The 13,050-nt window shown below is 39.7% G+C and overlaps 1 protein-coding gene across 1 annotated transcript; it reads right to left on the reverse strand.

Moving 5' to 3' along the window:
• Positions 1-9,257: 9,257 nt before the first annotated feature.
• On the reverse strand, positions 9,258-12,729 carry LOC106451225 (radial spoke head 10 homolog B-like). Its single transcript, XM_048756816.1, has 2 exons — positions 11,477-12,729; positions 9,258-11,399 (listed from the first exon to the last, which is right to left on the reverse strand). Exons 1-2 carry the CDS (start codon positions 12,370-12,372, stop codon positions 11,012-11,014), a joined length of 1,284 nt encoding a protein of 427 aa, XP_048612773.1. The 5' UTR covers positions 12,373-12,729; the 3' UTR covers positions 9,258-11,011.
• Positions 12,730-13,050: the final 321 nt, after the last annotated feature.

Here is a 13,050-nt window from a genome sequence, read left to right on the forward strand (position 1 = left end):
GTACAATACTTATAAGATTAAAGAGCGGTAGTTGATGATAATTATAGTAACCCTATCGGATAAGATAGAGCTGTCAAATGGGTGGGCTTTCCATTGGTTGCCCACGTCCATATTTATATGGGCTCTAATTGGTAAAGCTCGTTTTCCGTGTGGGTTTTAAATGGACAGAAATGGAAAACTACTTGTTTAGTGGGTAATTATGCGTTTGGTCATTTTGGTCGTGGGCCATCCAATATTTTAAAATTGCTAGGGTTTTCATTTGGGGAAAAAAAAATCATTTCCCCGATCTCTCTCTTTTGGCTCTCTCCTACGGCGACTCGAGTCAGAGGCCACCAGATCTATCTCCGTCTCATTTGGGTTTTCTCTCCATCTCGTCTCCAATCTATCTCCGTCTCATCTCCGTCCGTCTAGTCTCCGTTCGTCTCTCTCCGTCTGTCTCTCTCCGTCCGTCTCTCTCTGTCCGTCTCTCTCCGTCCGTCTCGTCTCCGTTCGTCTCTCTCCGTCCGTCCGTCTCGTCCGTCTCTCTCCGTCTGCGGTCCGTCTCGTCCGTCTCTCTCCGTCCGCGGTCCGTCTCTCTCCGTTTGTCTCCGAGATGGGTTTTATGAGAGTTGAGATAGGGTTGAATCGTTTAGTGTGAGATACTGATTTATGTTGTGGGTTTAGGGTAAAACGTATGGTTTAATGTTTAAAAGGTTTATTATTATGACATGGCTGGACAATGGCTCTGACTGAAAACGATAACTAAAAACGTACGGTTAGATGCTTGATGGAAACGACTGTTCGTATATGGTTTTATGTTGTGGGTTTCACTTGTTTAGTGTTTTTTGTGGTTTCACTGATTTACTGTTGATTTATGAGAGTTGAGATATGTTTAATTTACTTCAGAGATTCGTTTATCATTCTCTGTTGTTATGATGATGTTACTTCATAGATTCAAGCAGTGATTATAGCTAATAAGTTAACTCAACTACGGTTCTGTTGTTTTGTTGATTCATTTTACTTGTTTAACTTGGTGTTCTTTACTCGTTTGTATTCATTTAATCTTTTACTGATATTCATACGAATTTTGTGGTTTTGTTCCACAGAGACTCCACCTGAAACCCAAGACAGACACAGTTTCTTTGATAAACATTCCATCTTCTTCGACTGCCTCATTGACTTCAGGTATCTTCCTAAAACTTTAGATTCCCATTTGACATTAAACTTTGTTACCCTTTGGTTCTCTTGATGGTCTGTTGTGATTACTGTCTGAGTTTGTAAAAATATTAATATGTGAATCTCTGTGACTACTGTCTGAGTTTGTAAAAATATTAATATGTGAATCTCTGTGACTACTGTCTGAGTTTGTAAAAATATTAATTTTGTGTGTACTGTTAGTCTCTTGATTCATTTTACTTGTTTAACTTGTTGTTCTTTACTTGTTTCAGGATGGAAAATGAAGAGGATGTTTTGAACTTAAATGAAGATGCAGACTACAAGAGTGGAGATGAGCTAATGGATGAAAATGAAGATGATGATGAAGCAGTAGCAGTGGTGGATACTCTCATGAGCACAGCTGAAACCCGCAGAAAAAGAGGAGGCAAACGCAGACACTCCAGATGCTGGAAGCACTTTGCTATAATAGGAGAGAAATATCCAGATGGTACAAATGACGTCGAGTGCAAATTCTGCAAACTCAGCTACTGTTTAAACCTGCGTAGGAGTGGAGCTTCTAGTCTTCTGCGGCATATGAAGGTCTGTAGTTTGAATCCTGTCCCTAGTACACCTGGAACTGGTAGGAAGATAGATCAGATTGTGTTTCGTGAGTTGATTGCGGTGGCGTTGATTGAGCATAACCTGCCGTTATCCTTCGTTGAGTACAGAAGAGTCAGGGAAGCACTCTATTATGCGAATCCTAGAATAGAGTTCTGGTGTAGGAATACAGCTGCTAGCGACTGTCTGAAGATATATGAGAAGGAGAAGCTGAAACTGAGACAGCAGTTGAAAGACATTCCTGGAAGGTTTTGCTTGACTACTGACCTGTGGAGAGCTCTTAAAGTTGAAGGGCACATGTGTCTCACAGCTCACTACATAGATGGAAATTGGGATCTGAAGTCAAGGATCATCGACTTCTGTGCGTTTCCTCCTCCTCATACTGGTGGTGCCATAGCCATGAAGATAGTGGAGTTGTTGAAAGATTGGGGGCTAGAGAAGAGAGTCTTCAGTGTCACCGTGGACAATGCTTCATCAAATGATAACATGCAGTCCATTCTCAAGAGGCAGCTTCGAAAAGATTTGGTGTGCAATGGAGAGTTCTTCCACGTTAGGTGTGTCGCTCACATTCTGAACTTGATAGTACAAGATGGATTGAGTGTTATTAGTGGCGCTTTGGAGAAAATAAGGGAGAGTGTCAAGTTTGTCAATGTGACTGAATCTAGAGAGAGGCTGTTTCAGAGTTGTGTGGAAGCAGTGGCTATTAAACCTAGAAATGGTGGTGTGTTGCCAGGGTTAGTCATGGATGTTGCAACAAGATGGAATTCCACCCATCTTATGCTAGACAGAGCCATCATCTATAGAGAAGCCTTCCGCCAACTTGCTGAAGTTGAGGCATGTTATCAGTTCTGTCCAAATGAATTGGAGTGGGAGAGGGCAGAGTTGATTCGCGATTTCTTGGCTCCTTTCGCTGAGATGACCAATCTGATTTTTGGATCTTCTTATCCGACAGCTAATCTATATTTTATGCAAGTGTGGATGATCGAGAACTGGCTGAGAGGAAATGAGTTCAGTGGGGATGAAGTAATTTGTGAAATGGTGGCTTCAATAAAGCCCAAATTTGATAAGTATTGGGAGGAGTATTCTGACATCTTAGCCATTGCTGTTGTGCTTGATCCAAGACTGAAATTTGCATGTCTGGAGTATTGCTTCACAACTTTAGATGCATCGACAAGCAAGACGAAAGTGGATCATATTAGAAAGAAGTTGTTTGATGTTTACAAGAAGAACACAAGGAAAAACATGGCTGGAGATTCAAGATCAAACGCTGCACAGACCACTTTACCTGGATATGATGTAAGCTCTTTACTAACTTTGCTTGTTTCATTAAGTCTGAATGTTGTTGTATTCATTAAGGTCTGATCGTTAAAGTCTGAATGTTGCAGGGGTTTTATGCTTTCATTTCGCAGAACGTTGGTAGCAGTGGAAAATTAGCTTTGGATAAGTATCTAGAGGAACCGATTCTCGACATGGCTTCCTTCGAGAAGATGGATGTTCTCTCCTATTGGAAAGAGAATGCCAACAGGTTTAAGGAGCTCTCAGCAATGGCGTGTGATGTTCTGAGCATTCCTATAACCACAGTGGCTTCAGAATCTTCATTCAGCATTGGAAGTCGAGTTCTGAACAAGTATAGAAGCTCTCTTCTCCCTTCCAACGTTAGAGCACTGATTTGTGCAAGGAACTGGCTAAGAGGATTTGAGTCTTTAGACAGTAAGTTCCTTGATCATTAGAATGTTCATAATGTGTTCGATAGCAATATACAATGTTATATACTGATAATCGAATTTGCTTAGGTGATGAAGTGGATTTTAAGCCCTTGGAGGAAGTTGGAGAAGCAGTTAATGAAATAGGTCAAGTCTGAATTTATGTGTAAGTTCTCATTGATCTACTTGCTTTGTGCATATTTGATTTCCGGTTAGGCAGTTGTGGAGATTATCTTTGACTAGTATGCATCTTGAACTTCCTGATTTTTTTAATCAATTATAACTCGCATTAATCTTGTTGTTGTAGAGATTCTTGATTCTGGAATTGAGCTTGTAAGATGTATTGTATCATGTGAATGTGATGGATAGCTGATGGATCATTTCAGTGAACTAGCTAGCTGACGATGTTAAGATGCATATGATTTCTATACTCAATTTGGTTCGATTCCGATAGCATCTTGAATGTGTTTGTTTTTGGTTCATATTTGCTTTTGCATTTTGATGTTAACTGATGGACCTTTGTAGGGGTTATGGACTTGGAGGAAGATGAACTTATGGAGCTTAGAGTTATGAACTTATGGAGTTATAGTTTGTAATTTGTATGCACGTATGGAGTTATATTATGTATGAACTTATGGAGTTATGGTTTGTATAATTGCACTTATGGAGTTATGCTATGTATGAACTTATGGAGTTATGGTTTGTATGCACTTATGAACTTATGGAGTAGACTATTTTAATCTTATGAAGTTGTACTTGTATTTATAGGTTTATAGATTGAAATTCAAAATTTTCTTAAATGGTTCTTATTGGACTCATGGCAGCCCATGTAAATATGAGTTTTTGTGGGTCCGGTCCTTAATGGACATGGCCACTTTCTGTTCACAAACTATAAATTGGTAAACGGATATGGGCTAATGGACATGGGCTCGTCCATCTGACAGCTCTAGGATAGGATATGACCAGCTTTAGGCATTAAGCATGCAAATGAAGGCAGAAAAAGATGGCTTTCACGTAAATTCTAACGGTCACATGATAAAAACGACCAGTCTTTTTTGGTAACAGCGACATTACAGCTAAATATGGTCAAACTATAGGAAAATTGTTTACGTGTCGTTTTATTATCGGGGTCATTCTCTGACTGTTTTCATGTTCACTTATTGGCGTCTCTACTGCAACTGATATACTTTACAAATCTACTTTTTTTGCTTACTTTTTTTTTTTTTTTTATTATTATTTTTTTTTTTAAGAAACAAATTTTATTCATCCCAATAAAGGGGGTTCAGATCCGGTTACAAGATCGATTTGAACAAAATCTCTCGAGTCAAAGTATTACAACCTAGCTTCGCCCACCCACTAGACCCGGCACATTCCGCTAAGCCATTTTTAAAATCCTAAGGAATCAGTTACCGTTCTCTACCATCGACGATGACCACAGGACTGTGAGGTTCTCCTCGTTGCCTCGGATGCCGGGAACTCCCGTGTCGTCTCCGGAGTAGCTGGCTCCCAATGAACTCCTCGAGCTTATAACCGTCACCGATCGATGAAGTGCTAGACGAGCACAAAGATGAAATAACTCTTACCAAGAGACACCACCTCCATTGCCGCCACGAACCGTGCAAGAAATCGGGTTGATGCCATCGCCACATCCTGTCAAAAAGCCTCCATCACCTGCAAGTAAAGTCAAGCCCACTGCCGCAAAGAACGAAAGGAACAAAGCGACACTCGGACGTGAGCTATAACAATCTGTTGACCCGAGATGACCAATGACTCCCGAGAATCGCCTCAACAAATCCGGTTATCGAGAACCGAGAGCGTTTACTTGACTGTGAAAACTGAACTTCGGAGTCAAACGAAGAGATTTGACAATGAAACACCAAGAGGCTGCTCCGGAAAGGAAAAGGCCACTTCCAAACCAGAGAACCGGGCAGGACGCCGTGAGGGAGATATCGGAAGCGAGGCGGAGCCGCGAGAAACCATCCAGGAGCCATAGACGACTGCCTTTCACAGTCACTAACAACAACCACTCACGCCGGATACGAAGCCATGATACCATCTACTTCTGCGTATCACAGCCCCTGGCGCGCTTCATGTGAAGTAAACCACCGAAACTCACTTGGTAACAAGCAGGAGGAATGGACCTCGCCGACGCCGGAGAAGACCAAGGAACCCACCACCACTACCGAAAGACTCCACCATTCAACGGTCGACACCGCCGAAGTCGAATAGTAGGAGCAGACCTTCAAATCCCCTTAACGACGAAGGAATCCGACGGGATCTAAAAACAGATCTGGAAAATCGATCCCGCCATAAACCCTAAAAGCCGACCACACCTCCACTGAACCTTGAGTCCTCCTCACCACAGCACCAGAAAAAGTATGTGGAGCCAGAGAGAGACGCTCCTTGCGCACGGAGCACTCTCCGGAGCCACGTACCAAACCCAGGACAGCGAGCATATCAGAGGGAAGAGACAGACAGAGGAGCAGCAAAGGAGAAAACGAGGGAAGGGAGAGAGGCTCCTCCAGCGCCGGCACGCGCGCGGACGCACCTCCGGACACCGGAGAGAGAGCAGTGACGCGTCTGAGCTTTGTTGGTCTTGAGAGAGTTTGGATAGATGAGAGAGAGACTGCAACCGAAAATGTCAGATCTTATCTTTTTTTTTTTTTTTGCTTACTTTTTAAAAACGGACAAGTCATAACAATGATTATTATTCGAGTACCTGCCATTTACATTTTAATAAATTCTGCAATCAAAGAGGCGGAGACATGCATGCCGAAACAAGCATTCCTCTTCTGACTTTTCTCATCCACAATCTTTTAGCTTTTTGAATTCTAAGGTGATAATTTATTTTATCATAGTTAAGAGCAAATAATGTAAAGTATATGTCGATGTTTTTAGAAAAAAAGTGTAGATCTTATAGATCAATTATTGGTGGTATGTATATGTCTTTATTTGGTACGTTATGTAACCTTCCTATATTGTCGACCATTGAGAAACCTAAAATATATTCCATGCATGCATATAATTTAGAAATTAGAAGTGTTATCATTTTTTCTATCTATATTGTAAAAGCGTACTCGTAGCTTAAGATTCATACTAATATGATGCATTTATAATATTGGATGGCGCAGTGGTTTTTGGTTTTGGGAAATATGAAGACCAGTAAATTTTTCTCTGCAGGATAATTAATTAGCGACTTCCAAGTCTGAAATTCAATAATTGAGTCAAAATTCGGTCAGCAAAATTACATGCGGGATGTAAGAAATTAATATAATCAGATGAATATATGTGTTGCGGGATGTAAGAAATAAACAGAGCTACACGAATAGATGTGTTTCTTTTAAATACATATTAGTAATTTATTGCTACAAAATAGAGATGAAAACTCATACTCCCTCTTCGAAAGAATGTTTTTTTTTGGTTTTTTCTTGTTTCACAAAACTGTTCCTTTTTTTTTTCCATCTGTATATTATTATTTAATGGACAAAGCCCATAAAGCAAAGCCCATACAAAAGCCGACAAAATAAGTTCAAAGCCCAACCGAAAAAAAACTAACACACCAAGGAAAAACATAAAGGGCAAAGCCCAAAAACCGAAAGCCCACCACCGATTCACCCAAACACGTCGAAAAACACGTGTTAGAACCTCAACAACGAGGCCAACACGTGTCGTCATCTCCCATCGTCTTCTCCCCCACCGGAGAAACACGAATCATTTCGCCAGAATCTCACCGGAAAACACATGTAGCTTCCCATCGTCTTCATCGACCAAACTAACTTTCTCCTTGAAACCACCAGAATCACCTGGGACCACCACGACGAAAGAAACCTCCAACGACTATGTTGGAAGGTACGGGAAATCCATCGTCTCCAACACAAATCCATGTGCTCGTTTTTCATAGAGCTTCAATCGATCTAAATCGAGATCTCATCTAGGAGCCGAACTACCGAGCACAAGACCGACACTTCTACCCCTTCGGATCTGAACCGTAAACCATTCAAAACCACAACCCCGGTACCAGCCGACATCACCAGAGTGAAAGTGAGTCGCCGGAATCAACAAGCCAGCCATATCGTGTTGTGGGAACCACTATATGCTGGAACCAAAGCCCGAACCTCGGGAAACCTTCACCGGAATTAGAAACCGGTGAGATAAAGGGATGAAACTCTCTTGCTCTCTCTCTGAAAGAAACTGATCATGTTGATCAGAAAATCAAAAGAGAGATTGAGTTTTATCATCATCTCCTCAGTGAAGGATTTTTGATAGAGAACGGAGAAGAGAGAGAAAACTCTCTGGTAGTGTCCTTTTCACAAAACTGTTCCTAATTAGTTTAGTAGTTGTTTGAAAATGTCTAATGTGAGAAAGTAATATATAGTATAACCAAACGTTGTGTGAAATGTATAGAAAATAATTCTTAGAGAGAGATTATCATAGTCTAACTTCTCTCTCTTTTTTCAGATAAAAGTATCATATTACTTGGGATGCTTTTTCCCCAACAATTAGGAATATATCAAATATTGTAACATGTATTTACATATTTATGAACTTGAAAAATCATTTTCCCTTTATCAGAGAACGTGAATACTTCATCATGTAATATTTGATCGCTTTGTGTGTCGAGTGGTCTATTCATCACATAATAGCTTGATAATTTAAGACACTAAAACAGTTTAGATCAATGTTGTAATTGTTTTGGAAAAGGTTAAAATAGCTGTAACAACCCGTCCCATGAACGAACCCAAAACCTCATCTTCTAAGAACATTTCCACGAACAAGTTATTAGCAATTGAGCTGCAGTATATTGGTAACAACTTGTCTTGTGAAAAAATTGTTAAAAGGCGAAGTCTTGAGTTCGAAAATCGCCAACTGCACTAATAACCTATCTGAGGAGTCAATGAGAATTCACAGATAAAATGTTAGGATCGGTATTCTGCAGAGCCGCGGGACGAGTTGTCACAATAGCATTATAGGGAAGTACTTGTATCAAACTTTGAGAAAAATAAGTATTATTATTTTAGTTTACAATGTATAAAATACGCAATTCTTCTGACCGAAATAAATCTGATATTAATATGTTGTTATTTTTAAAAACTATGCTTGGAGTATTCTTATGCCAAGGGAGGCCAATCCAGCAAGAAACCATGTGTTCAGTGGCGTATATAAAACATAAGACTGGAAAAGGATAAGGATCTAAGATCATATATAAGTCCCAAATGATATCCTCATTATATCATGATCGATAAGGACACATGGCTTCTTCGACATTTCTTTTATGCGACGAAATATGTATGCATCGGATGTGTTATTGTCGACATGCCGTAACCAATATAGTTTTGTTTTTGTAGTCTATGATTGATTAAGTAGTTTTAAATCCTTATCCATATCCATAATGTAACTAAGTACAATTTCTGTCACCAAGAATTCAAATTTCAAAGTAACAAAAGAAACCGATTTCAAATTTGCCTTTTGCAGTAAAAGCATACAAATGAAACCTAGAAATTGACGCCGATTCGCAAACTCACTGTGTTGATACATAAAGTTATTAAACATTTTTTACGATAGGATTATCTCTCTTTCTGTCTCTGTTCTCAGATTTCTACTTTTCACAGAGAGAAAGAGAGACTTGCCTTATGTTTTTTGTTGTAAAATATTTTATTCGATCTATAGATCGATTTCCTTGTTTCGCTTAGGCGATTTTACTTCCGGTTAACGGATTAGTTTTTCGTTTGGCGATCAGTTTGGGTCGTTAGGCGACTTTTGATGTGTTCTAAAGCTTCTCCTTCTTTGATTTCATCTGTATCTCGTAAGATCTCTGAGGATTTTATCTCACTTTGTTAGAAAGCTTTGTTCGTGATTCTGGATAGGAATCAATCTTCGCCTTAGCTCAAGCGGAGTTTCCCAAAAAATCAAGACCAAAGATGTGTATAAGCTCGGACGTTTTGAAGCAGTTCCAGATGAGGCGGAGCTTCCCGTTTAGGAAAGTGTTCCGGCAAGGTGCAGTGTTTGATTCTCTCTGAAGCTTTTCCTGGATAAATCTCTAGCAAGTGATGAAGAATCCTTGGTGAATCAATGGCGATTAGAAGAAGGAGCGGCGTGCAAGCACTACAAACGAGGCGAGAAGTGAGTTTGATGGTTCCTCGTCCGGTGATGAGCTCCGGCGGCGCAATCTCTTTCTTCGTTTCTGCAGAGGCGAGGCCACGCAAGCACAACGTGTCGAACATGCGGGAATCCTAATCTTATGTGTTTGGGCTTCGTAATGGGCCGAATGTATTAATCTTAGGTTTGTATGCTTGTAATCTTAGTCTGTTGGACTTTAATAAAAAGAAGTTGACAAAAAAAAGTTATTAAACATTTTCAAAAATCATATTGGCAGCCGCATTTTACAAAAGTCAGATACAATGATGTGTATTTGCAGAGTGATTCAATCTAACCTAGTATTTGGAAAAAAAAATATTGACTGCTAAGTGTTAACTATGATATTGCAAAAGAAAATAAAACTGAAATTTTTGAAGATAACAAAACTTCAGCTAACACCTAACACAACTTTTTATAACTAGAAGTGTTCGGCTGAAGCTTACTTTAACTAGCTTTAGCCAAATAATATCCGCAGAAACCAGTCTCAAAACCAACAAATTTACATCTTTTCCCAAAGCAACCTCTTTCACAAACCACCATTGTTTGGCTAGCTAACATAATAGCTAAACATACAGAAAAATAGAATTATTGCATTGTATTTTGACATTACGAGCATAGACCATAAACATGTCGTAGTATCAATGCAAAATTGCAAATGCAATTATTAATACTCTCTCTGTTTGTGAAAGTAAGATTTTTTAGATTTTTTTCTTGTTTCATAAAAATAGATTTTATATATTTTTAAGATATTTTTGTATACTTTTGATAAATATTAATTAAAAATATTTGAATTGATTAGATTTAATTGGTGAAGAGTAATTGGATAGTGTGTAAAAAAATAAATAATAAATTAAATTGTAAACATTTATTATATTTTTAATAATCATAAAATCTCTAGAAAATCTTATTTTTATTTTTGAGAAGAGGTGTAGTATTTTTTTGGATCACGACACGGGGTGATTAGTTTAACCGATAGGTTTTGGGGAATCGCAAGCTTAGCGCCGAACAAGAATCTTCTTCCTCCTTCTCCTAAATTTTTAGTTTTTCTTGGGCAACCAAGTAGCAATAAACTATTACCATTATTGTGTAATATCTAAAAGAAAGACATGTCAGTGATCCAGATCAAGATCATAATATCAATCAACATCACTTCTTCCCAAAGATTCCATCATAAAGCCGTTCATTTACAACACAAAAGACAACAACCATCTTCATCTTCATCTTCTTATACTACTTCTATGTACAGATTGTTGTCAAAGAAGTAATTAATATCGAAAATTACTATGTTAAAAACCTCTGAAACAAGCTTTTCCATTTCTTTTAGCTCAATCAGGGTTACAAAGAAAACCGGTAACAAAACCGAAATCAACATCAAACCAAAAAAAAAGATTTACAATTTTTCTTTCTTTCACCCAAATGTTTCAACTTTGACAAAATTTACCATCCATCTGATTCTGAACGGCTTTAACAGCAGCCACTCTTGCAGCCGTTGCAGCTTTATTAGCTGCAGCCACGGCTCGACTCACTTGTTCATCTACTCGTCTCCGGTTCACTGCCTTCTTAGCCGTTTCTCTAGCAGCCTGAACCGCTCTGCGAACCGGCTCGCTCGTAGGGTGTAGAGAAGTTACAAGACTCCCTGAATCCCACTCACCAGATTTAGCATCACCGGATCTAAACGAGTAAGCACCATACCCTTGCTTACGACCTTCATGCCACGCCCCTTCGTAACAATGACCATTAGCAAAACGATACACACCAAACCCATGAATCTTGTCTCCAAAGTACTCTCCTGCATAACAATCTCCATTTCTACAAAATATAAAGCAAAACAAAATTAATATTTTTAATAATTAAATTTTCAAAAATCACAAAAAAAAACTATTTACCTGAAATGGTAAGATCCAAGCCCATGCTTGACACCAAATCTTGATTCACCAACATAAGAGCTACCATCAGCACAAGACTGAACACCAAACCCATGGCTTTGACCATTTAGCCACTCACCAGCATAACAATCACCAGTGTAGAATCTATAAACTCCATAACCATGTCTAAGACCTTGCCTATACTGACCTTTGTATCTACTCCCTCTAGCCCAGCTCTCGATCCCATGACCATCGTATCTCCCATCGACCCAAGCACCTTCGTACCGTCCTCTAGCGAAGTAGTAGTACACACCACTGCCATTACACTTCCCTTTGTGAAACTCTCCTTCGTAGAAATCTCCATTGCTGTAGAATTGCACGCCTTCTTTAACTAGCCGTTTGGTTTTCTTCTCCGGTTTGGTATCGGAATCGCCGATGTACCACTGTACCGGTTTAGACCGGTTCTTGCTCTGAAAGCCTAAGCTTCTGGTGGTTTCGTCGCAGATTTGTTTGACTGCGAGTACGGTTCGGTTGAGACGCGCGATGTTCTTGGACGCGAAGAACAGAGCGACGGCGACAAATATCAGAGCTAGGAGGAGGTTCTCGGAGGTAAGAAGCTCCTCGGTTTGGGAGAACACGACGAAGAAGAAGAAAGACGAGAGGCTGAGGAACGAGAGAGACACCATAGTGAAGGCTAGACCCGTATTGATCCGGTTTAGCCCGGTTCGAGGACTTGACCCGAATGGTTTAGGCGGTTTTCTCCTCTGTTTCTCTTCTTTCTCTCCGGCTTCTAGATCCTGTTTCTGGTGAGTGACTTCGCTGAAATCTCCGTTTAAGCTAAGAAAAGACGATCGCACCGTCGACGATGACCGGAGCAGCGATGACTGCGTCCTCGTCAGCTTCGCCTGTCCTTCCATCTCTTCCAAAATTCGAAACACAATTAAAAAAAAAAATTAATCGTCCGGTCACAACCGCGGTTCTTGATATCTCCGGCAATACACTAACCGTCGCGTCGCCGCCGTAACAAGCATCACGAACACAGAGAGAGAAGAGCAGTATGCAGTGATTTTTATGTTATCCTCGTTTATCAATTTTCCGGTGCCGGAGAAATTTAACGGCGAAGCTCACTGTGTTTTTAAAGAGAGAGAGGAGAGGAGAGTGGAAGAGAAGAGGTTTGGTCTTATTTTAAAGGAGAGAGATATGAGATTAGATTTATTGTGAGCCGTTCGATGAACATCCGACGGTTGATTTACCTTAAGGTTAAAGACAGCCGTTGGATGAGAGGAAGAGAGGCTCCCCTGTCATGACGGGAATATATTGGTCGACGGATCCAGACATGAACGGTTTTTTAGCTTTACTGTTGCAAAGCTGGCACGTGCCACTACGCACACTGTTCACAGATTCATACTACTACTAATTAAGTTTCTTTCTTTTCTCTCTTTTTTTTTTTTGGCTCTTAAGTAATTATTTCTTAATAGATTGATTTGCAGAAAATGTTACAAAAAAGACTTTATTTGCAGAAAGTGTTACAAAAAGACTGGTTTGCAGAAAAAGTTCTGCTTTTCTACATAATCTCTATTTTCCAAAATGGAATT

This window comes from Brassica napus, chromosome C5 (assembly GCF_020379485.1).
Source record: "Brassica napus cultivar Da-Ae chromosome C5, Da-Ae, whole genome shotgun sequence".
In the NCBI taxonomy this organism is placed as follows: domain Eukaryota; kingdom Viridiplantae; phylum Streptophyta; class Magnoliopsida; order Brassicales; family Brassicaceae; genus Brassica; species Brassica napus.

What these genes read in the sequence shown, in the direction of transcription:
- LOC106451225 (XM_048756816.1), bottom strand. Translation starts at nt 12,372, where the DNA reads ATGGAAGGACAGGCGAAGCTGACGAGGACGCAGTCATCGCTGCTCCGG. An exon ending in CTTGGATCTTACCATTTCAG is followed by an intron (nt 11,400 to 11,476) that starts GTAAATAGTTTT and finishes TATATTTTGTAG; the next exon opens with AAATGGAGATTGTTATGCAG.